Raw genomic sequence first — 8,857 nt, 5'->3', positions numbered from 1 at the left:
CGAAGGTTAGAATGAAGGCGGATCAGCGGCAGGCTTGATTCAGAGGGGAAGGCGCGGGACTCGTTACTTTCGTTGTCTGTGACATCAGGCGATAGTGACAAGAAGCATCTCATTCCACCAGGACATGTGGAGAAGTAAAATGGGAACAGAGCATCAGTGGCTGCTGTACTATTTCCACGATCAGAGATAAAACACACCTTCCAAAAGTCTCTAACACGAAGCACAATCATTTTAGATCATTTTGGTGCCTACTTTGCACGATGCTATTTGACATACCCTACTTAGGCTTATGAAGGGTGCTGTTAGGTACCTACAGTGCTTTCCCCTGTATGGCCCGTGTTTTGTTATGTAGACCCTCACTGTGGATGGAGCACATCCTTTTCCCTTTCCCGTGCCTGTATTAAATTTCTAAAGTCCCCTGAATCTCTATAGTTTCCCTTTCCCAAACCTGCTTTTTGTCTATATAAGTTTTCAACACTAATTTTCTTCTTAAGTGAAGAGAGAAATTTTCCATCCTACACGTGCCTCACTGGGATGACTGCGCATAAAAGCCATTAAATGACAGATGCTTCTTTAAAAGAGGTCTGTGCTCACTTAATTCTTTTTCTAATAATCTAACAAAATCAAAGTTTTGGGAGAATCCCTCCAAATTTCTATTTAGATAGTTGGCTGATGATTTATAGAAAAAGAAGGGCCATTTCCTGAGAATATGGACTCTGAGAAATGGCTGACTTTTGCTATATCTCTCATTTATTAACAACTTACTAGCATCAGACCAGACTCTTCCAAAGCAAAGAACTCATGAGCTATTTTCAAGACCAATTTTAAAATCTCATCAAGCTGAAGACATACTGATTTGATCAGATCTTGCATCAGGAATTAATTTAGTTCCCTGGGACAATAAAATCTGGAATGAGACCGTCCATGAGTAAAGAATTGAATGTAAAGGTTTTACCTCTGTGCCATTGAGGGAAGTTTTATTAGCACTTTTTTTTTTTTTGCAATGGAGGGGCAAAAAAAAAAAAAGAACGGAAATAAAGAAAAGAGAAAGAGAAATCTATTCATTAGAACTTACTTTTTAAAAATATTATCTCCGTTACTAACTAAAAATAAATTGATTTGAGTAATTCTGGGGCATAAAATGTCCATTTTCTTTCTCCTTTTATTTATGCCATTGTTCTGTTTTTACAGCTTACTGTTAACAGAGTGAGGTAATTCAACAACAATTTTTCCAGTGTTGTTTCTCATGTACATATAATCGACAGCCCGGAAGACAGACTCCAGGCCGGTAAACCTGCCCTCTGCAGACAGACCTCCAAGGTCGACCTTACAAACCAGCTGTCCACTCGCATACATCTTAAGCAAGTGGTCCATGGCGGCTCGATACTTAGAAAGGTAATGGTTCAAGAAGAAGCCCTGGACGCTGGCAGATTTCTTCAGCAGTTTGGCTGGTAGTGTTACTGCTTTCACAGGCGACAGGCCAGTAGGAGTCTGGTAGCCAGAGACAAACCCAATTACTATCAAGCGCCCTTTGGTAGCCAAGGCGTCCACAGCCAAGTCAAACATGGCTCCCCCGACGGATTCATACACCACGTCCACACCTTGGGGGTACTCCTGCTTCAGGACAGCACCCACGTGCTCGCCGTTATAGTTGATGGGACGATCACAGCCAAGAGATTTCAGAAAGGCAGACTTTTCATCAGAAGAGCAAGTTCCAATTACATGGCACTTGGCCTTCTTTGCAAGCTGGACGGCAAACTGGCCGGTCCCCCCAGCTGCTGCGGTCACCAGAACTTTCCTCCCTTCTGATAGCTCTCCAAGCTCCTTCAGGCTGATGTAGGCCGTGGTACCACTCACCAGGAGGGTGAGATACTCGGGTTTCATGGCCGGCACGGGAATGGCCGTGCTGGCAGGCACCAATGTGTACTCGGCAAAAGAGCCAGGTGCCATGTAAGCCACAGCCTGGCCAACTGTGAATGTGGCACTGGAGGAGAGGCCCAAGGCCACCACCTCGCCTACACCTTCGAAACCTGCGTCAAAGGGGGTCTTGACGGAAGGGTCATAGCGGCCGGCTGAATAGTTTATGTCAGATGCATTAACACCAACAAATCTAGAAGAAAACAAACACAAATACATTCAGATGTTTTCTTCATCAAGGTCTTTCTATCCCACTTAGAAAAATTCCTCTAATTCTGGTGACTGTGGTGGGTGGTGAAGCTATATATTCTGATAGAATTTGAAAAAAACGGTCCTGATATTCAGTTCAAAAAAAAAAAAAAAAAGAGAAATCGAACAAGTATGATTTCAACAGTGATTTGTTAAGAGTTTTGGTGTATTGTATTCTTTCATTAGTTTAGGAATAATTTCACATCCCTCTAAACAGCAAGCTATGTATTTCACATGCCATTTATCCCCCTCCGATTCCTTTCAAAAGAGAAAAAAAAAAAGTTAGGAAGCCCTCTTATATACAAACTTCACTGGAGCTATGAGTTGGAAATTAATTGGCCTCTTAACAAAGATGTTAAAAACAACAGTGGGATCAAATATATTCAAAGAAGTAGACGTGTATTGATTCTGGCAACAATTTAACACTTCAGATAATAATAGTAACGACAATGATATTATTAAAGATTGATGTAACGTGCAAGGTCACTGGCTGTTATACGTTACTGCAGGGGTTGTTTCAGTGTGAGCGAGGCTGCAGCAAATTTTCTTTCTGATGTAACTATGTCCAGCGTGAAAATATGCATTTTGATTAACTGAAGAAAAGTTGTCTCATAAGGGTAGAGAGATTTTTATGCAACATCCAACATTTTACAGTCCTTCCCAGATGAAAAGGAAAGCAAATCGGCACTATATTTTTCCTCAACAAGAAGCAGAGACGTACTTGATTAATACCAGATGATTATTTTCACTTGGTATCCAGAGTCAATTTAATTGCGAGGCTGGTATTTTTACCAGCTTTTTTTCATCTCAGTATACCTCATAACAAAAATATCCTGATACATAAGGAAGAAAGCCGTCTCCTAAGGATGTCAGGAGGTGGCTGAGACACGTAACGAAGGACCCTAAAAATGTCATTTCCACCTGTAATGAAATGAAAAGGTGGTGGTATCGGGTGGCAGGAGGAAAGCTGGTAAAGTAGGCCATTTTAAAATAATTTACTTTTAATTTAACTTAATAAACCCCAAACTGCCCCATGCAAGGATCCACTTCCACTGTATTATAGACAATGCTTTGCACTTACAAATGCACCCTTATGATTGTGCCCTGTATATCTACACCATCGAAAGCTCTCTACATCCTGTAGAAATAAGAAAGCAGGAAACACTTTCCTTCGGGCATGTCCAGCCGCTTTCAGAGGTTAGCAGACACACAGCCTCACTAACACGCTACAGAATTCCATACCCATACGTGACACACAGTAACGAGAAGCGGGAATAATGATTTTTGGTGGCTTCTCATTTGGCCTTTAATACCGAGATGCCCACGGTCTACTTTTTGGAGTGGGGGGGGAGGGGCCCCTACCTTTCCTTTCAATTTACCCAACTCTCCAGGCCTAGTCTTTTTTAAAAAGGGGTCAGCTTCCTGAGAGCATGCTTCTGGACCTCACGGAGGGCTGCCAGGGCAGCGCCCAGCTGGATCACCTCTTGGGGCCCTGCTCGAGGCCGCAAAGCCAACTCGAGGGAGGCGTCCGCGGGGGTGGGAGTGGCGGGCTGTGCCACAGAGGCTGGGGGCCAGGGCGGATCGCCAGCTCCCTTCTCTTCGTCCCGTGGCCCTCGCCCCTCCCGTCTCATCCCCCTCCTTCCCCGCCCCCCCATCCGGCTGGCGTTTCTACCTTCCCAACCGCAGAGGCCCTTCCCTTGCGGGGAGCCCCTGCCTTGGACTCGGAGGGACGCCCCGGTGGGAGCTGGCCCCTCGGGTCGCCCCCCCTCGGAACGGGCGTGCCCTGGGGGGGCTTCAAGCGGGAAGGCGCTGCTGGAGGAAAACGCACCCCCCGCCGTCTGCCGCCCCGGGCCGTGGTGGCCACTTCCCGGGGAGAGGTGTCGGGACCGAGCAGGGCGCACGCCCGGGAGGAAGGCGGCGGGGAGAAGGCACCCGCGTGCGTGTGCGCGCGTGTTGGGGGGCTCTGCCGGGAGCTTGAGTTTACCACGGGGCTTTGCTGAAAAGCCCAAATCAAACATTGCGGTGGAGCCCAGCCGGCGCTGGAGCGGTGGCAGGAGACCGCAGGGCCCGCCGCGCGCCCACTCCACGTCTCCGACTCCCTGCGGCGCCCTCGGTGCGCCTGGGCGAGCCTGCAGGGCGCCCGAAACCAGCGCTTCTGCGGGTGTCTCTCCTCGGAGGTGCCCGGCCTCCGCCGCCCCGCGGCCTCTCCACCGCCACCACCCAGACGCCATCAGTGAGTCCGACTCCCGGAGCGGGCTGGGGCCGCGCGGGTCGCCGCCCAGGCCCGCGACCGTGACCTCGGCCTCCCCTGGGCCGAGCGGGGGTCCCGGCGGGCGCGCCCAGCTCGCACCGGCAGCGGAGCTCGGGCCCAGGGGTGGTCAAGTGCGAGGGGAGCCCCAAGCACACGGCGCGCCGGAGCGCAGAGGCCGCGGGACAGAAGCCGCCGGCGGCCAGACCGTGACCTTGGCCTCAAAGGCACCCCCATTTTTCGTGTCTCCCCACCCCACCCCGCCGCCCTCTAAAGAGCCTGCGTTGTTGGTGAAGGAATCCCGAGTTCCTACTCGGCTTCGCGCCCCTCGCCCTCTCCAGGGTCGCCCAGCCCCTGGTGCGCATCCCCACCTCTCCCTGGACCCCCGCTTTGACGCTGCGCCGCCGCCGCGGCTGGTGGGCACCCACCACTGCCCGGACGCGCCTAGGTTCTTACCTGGGCTTTGGGAAGAGCTGCGCGAGGGTCGGGAGACCGCGCCTTCGGCTCCGTCAGAAACAAGTTCAAGAGCAGCAGGCGCAGTGGGCAAGGGGTCCGGGTCAGGGGGAGCAGGGGACGGGAAGAGCGCGCGAGCGAGAGAAAGAAGGAAGGGGAGACGCGCATTTGGACCCTCGCCTTGTACCCCCCTTTAATTTCAAATATGTGCTTTTAATGAGTGCAGGGGTCTAGCGATCCGACGGGCAGACCCACTTAAAAGACTAAAATCGAGGAACCCCAGGAAAAAGAATGGGGCGGTGCGGGCTTTCCCCAAATATATACCCTTCCAGAGTCACTCGGTTTATTTACACTAAAAAGTGATGAACCCCTTCGCCATGTTTATTGTGAAACACGGCAGCCCTCAGAGGGGAGGGAAAGGCTTTTCTCTGAACAATAACCAAACCTGAAAACTCGAGTCCAGAGCAAAAGCCTTCAATACTGGAAGACAAAGTCGTCCAAACCAGACCTTCCCTTTAAAAAAAGAAAGAAAGAAAAAAAAGAAAAAGAAAAGGAAGAATGAAGGAAAAAAATCTTGGCCTGGAGAATCAGCAGAAATAGTTACCCTCCCGTGAGCAACAAACGGTTTATCAAAAACGCCTTCCCCATCCCCCATTTTCTGTTTGCCATTCCTACAAACTCTTTGCTCCATTATCTTACACTCGAGCAGAAAATCGTTAGAAATGTTTGGAAACGAAATAATGTGTCACTATCTTACAGAAAAAGCTAAAAATAGTGCGCGAACTGACTTAACCAGAAGGTGTCTTTCTCCCTTTTTTCTTTTCTTTTCTGCGGGCTGGGCATCCAGGAAGAGAAGCAAGGTCGTCCTCGTATGTTTGAAACCGGAAGGTGAGAACTGGATAAAGGAACACCGATGACACATTCTGGAGGGATTCTAGGCTCCCCTCCTCACACCTTTCCTAAATGGTAAACCTGATTATCTTAAATCGATGTCTGGCTTAAAAAGCACTTCCCTCACCGTGAATAAAGAATTTGTATTTTCTGTTAAAATGGAATGAGACGTGCAAAAGGTTCCACTGAAAAAAAAAGTCAGACGGAGCACAATTAAAACCCCCAAACACCTTTCCAAACAAGTGAATTTGGGCTGAATCCATTCATTCCAGAGCAGATTTTATTACGATAAAAATAAGAAGCTCTTGCACAAAATTTTCATGCAGTTAATACTGTTTGGGGCGACTTCGTCTAGGATTAAAATGAACTAACCTGCAGCGAATTACTAAGGCTCTATTCTTAAAAAACAAAACAAAACAAAACAAAACACAAAAAAAACCCCGGTAAAATGCCACCCTCACTGACAACGTTTGCTAGAATAAAGGATCTTCCCACAATTTGGGGGTGGGAGCAGATTTTCCAACAGGGTAAGGAGAGGGAGAAGCAAAGGTTCCGCCCCTCCCCAGAAGCAGAAAACTCGCCCCATTCTTCTGTTGCGGATTTCAAAGTAGAAGTTAGAGGTCACGCGTTTAATATAAATATACTGTTTATATTAAAGGGATTTTTGTCATATGGGGATGGAAGATAGAAGCATGGATCTTAAAGCAACCCAAATTGAGGAGCTTCCAACATGGCAGCCGGCGCTCCAGAACTCCGACCACCCAATTCAGGGACCGGCCCCGGTTACCCAACGCGGGGAAGGGGGGCACAACCGCGGGAGCCGGTGCCCTGGAGGCGGGGAGGCCGGGCGGCCGGGAGCAGCCTCCACGACGGCGCGGGCGGGGGGCCCACCTCTCTGCTGCTGGGAGTGCTGGAACTTCACACCTTCCCCTGCCTGCCCGGCTCGGTCGCCCCCTCCCCATTTCACACCCTATTTGCAAAAGGTATTATTTTTCTAAGCAGTCGTGGGTGTGTGTACATCAGTGTTCACCATCGCCAGTGCTGTGCATCGGAAAAAGAAAAAAAAAGCCTGGGTGAAACTTTGCCTGTTAAGTCTGTTTGGAGGCTTTTCAGTCTGAATCTCATCTCGACTTCCGGCAAATCACTCGTGTGTTCTGTATGTTCTGCGTGAACACACACGCCTTTCTTTTTGACTTGGTAGGACGCGTCCGGATCTCGACAGCCTTAGCCTTTCAGGGCACGATGACGAAGTCCTCTGCAGCCCAGTTTCCATCAGTGCAAACTTTTTAAAGGACACACACAGCCCACCGTTGAAGGAACTCCCCGCGCCCACCTCATCCCCGGCCTCCACTCAATCCCGCCCTTGGCTCACTCAATTTCTAAGTTTCCAACAGGTCCACAGAAGTTTCATGTCATGATCAGAATTCTGAAGTCTTCCAGCCTTGTCTGGAAGGCTGCTATGAATCTTTACTAAAATGGACACTTAAGTGTTACCCCAAGCTATTTAGATAAGATGCATTTTGTCCTTTAGCCCTCGCAGGGGACTCGGTCCTTTCTAGCACACCATTTACAACATGGTTACAACCAGAACTTACTTCTCCCTTCAAAAGTACTATTCAACCTGAAATATGCAACACTGGAACCCCTCAGATGGGACTGAGCGGGCGGGCAAGTCCTGCTCTTGCCCAGGGAGTAGAGGAACGGGGACCGGCCTGCCTGCAAGCCCGGCTGCCAAGGGACCCACCCGGCAGACCCGCGGGCACGGCTCCGAAGAGTGAGGTCCCTTCCTTCCTGTTGCTTCAGCAGTTACTAAAGATTAGTGAGGTGGAAACACCCTCAGGTGGGAAGTGTGGAGGTGGAAAAGACAGTCCAAAGGTCGGGCAACGACCCGAGCGAGTGTCACCCGAAGGTCTGCAAAACGTGCGGCCCAATGCAGCCATGCTCCCACCCCGGCCCCTGCCCAGCCGCCCGGGACGCGCGCCACGCGCCCGTCGGTACGCTGCAGGGCACAGACGACAGTCACACAGCACTGACAACACGCAGACGGCACCGGCGAGGCGCACACCGATACACCCAACGACAGGCTCCGCCATTGCGAGGCGGCTGCCAACGTGGAGCAAACGGGAAAAGCCAGCGGGTCCCCGGCCTCCTTCCTCCGAAGCACGTTACCTAAATGTCGCAGTTTGTGTCCAGGCTGTTCCCGCTCCCCCCTAAAGATTATGCGAACGCAGGAGCCGTGGGTGCGCGCGGGTGGGCAGGGCGGGGAGCCTCCCCTTCTGGGTCCCGTCGGTTTTATTTCGGGAGCGGGAGGGGGAGGAGGGAGGGCTGGGGGAGGGGAGGGGAATCCCAAATTAAAATAACCCTCAGTTTTGAGGACGTTCGGTGCCATCGGATATTCACACCAGCAACAGTCACATTACATTCGCCTTCGCCAGATGGCGGCGGGTTCAACTTCCCGGGATCTCGCAAAGTCAGGCTGTGCGCCCGAGCGCGCGCCGGGTGTGGGGACGCAGGCGGGCGCGGGACAGCCCGGGAGCTGCGCAGCGCTGGCCGGGGCCGGGGCCGGGGTCCTGGCCGGAGCCGGGGCGGGGGGCGCGCGCCGGGCTCACCGGTTCCGGACGAGGAGGTCTCCGTCCCCGGGGAGTGGCACCGGGCAGTCCCAGCGCAGGGTGACGGCCTCACGGAAGTTGGGGCTCGGCCGGGTCACCACCAGCTTCTGCATGGCGCGGGGGATGGCCGAGCCCTGGAAGTCCAGGAAGTGGCGGGAGTACGACATGTCCACGATGGCTCGGGCCCCGGCGAGCGCCAGCCGCAGCATGGCCCGCGCCTCCGCCTGCTTTCTGCGCCGCCGCTGGCCGCCCCCCCGCTCCCCCACTACGCCTGGCGCCCGCTCCCCGCCTCCTGCCCCGCAGCGGGCAGCGCGGGGAGTCAGCGCAGCCCCCGCGGTTCCCGGGCGCGCCACCCCCGGGTCCGGGCCGGGGGGGATCGCTGCCGCTCCGGCCACTGCTCCTTTAATCTTTTTGTTTTGGTTTGAATCTGCTCGGCGCAGACTGGCCAAGGATCTTCTCCGCCCTCCCCCTTCCTCCCGGCGCCCGGGAG

The 8,857-nt window shown here is 52.4% G+C and overlaps 1 protein-coding gene across 1 annotated transcript; it reads right to left on the bottom strand.

Annotated features, from left to right (window-relative positions):
• Positions 1–936: 936 nt before the first annotated feature.
• On the bottom strand, positions 937–8,610 carry PTGR3 (prostaglandin reductase 3). Its single transcript, XM_007449667.1, has 2 exons — positions 8,368–8,610; positions 937–2,110 (listed from the first exon to the last, which is right to left on the bottom strand). The coding sequence occupies exons 1-2, from the start codon at positions 8,574–8,576 to the stop codon at positions 1,186–1,188; spliced, it is 1,134 nt and encodes a 377-aa protein (XP_007449729.1). The 5' UTR covers positions 8,577–8,610; the 3' UTR covers positions 937–1,185.
• Positions 8,611–8,857: the final 247 nt, after the last annotated feature.

Source organism: Lipotes vexillifer, unplaced genomic scaffold, assembly GCF_000442215.2.
Source record: "Lipotes vexillifer unplaced genomic scaffold, Lipotes_vexillifer_v1.1 scaffold196, whole genome shotgun sequence".
In the NCBI taxonomy this organism is placed as follows: Eukaryota; Metazoa; Chordata; class Mammalia; order Artiodactyla; family Lipotidae; genus Lipotes; species Lipotes vexillifer.
This window is presented reverse-complemented; position numbering and strand designations above follow the sequence as displayed.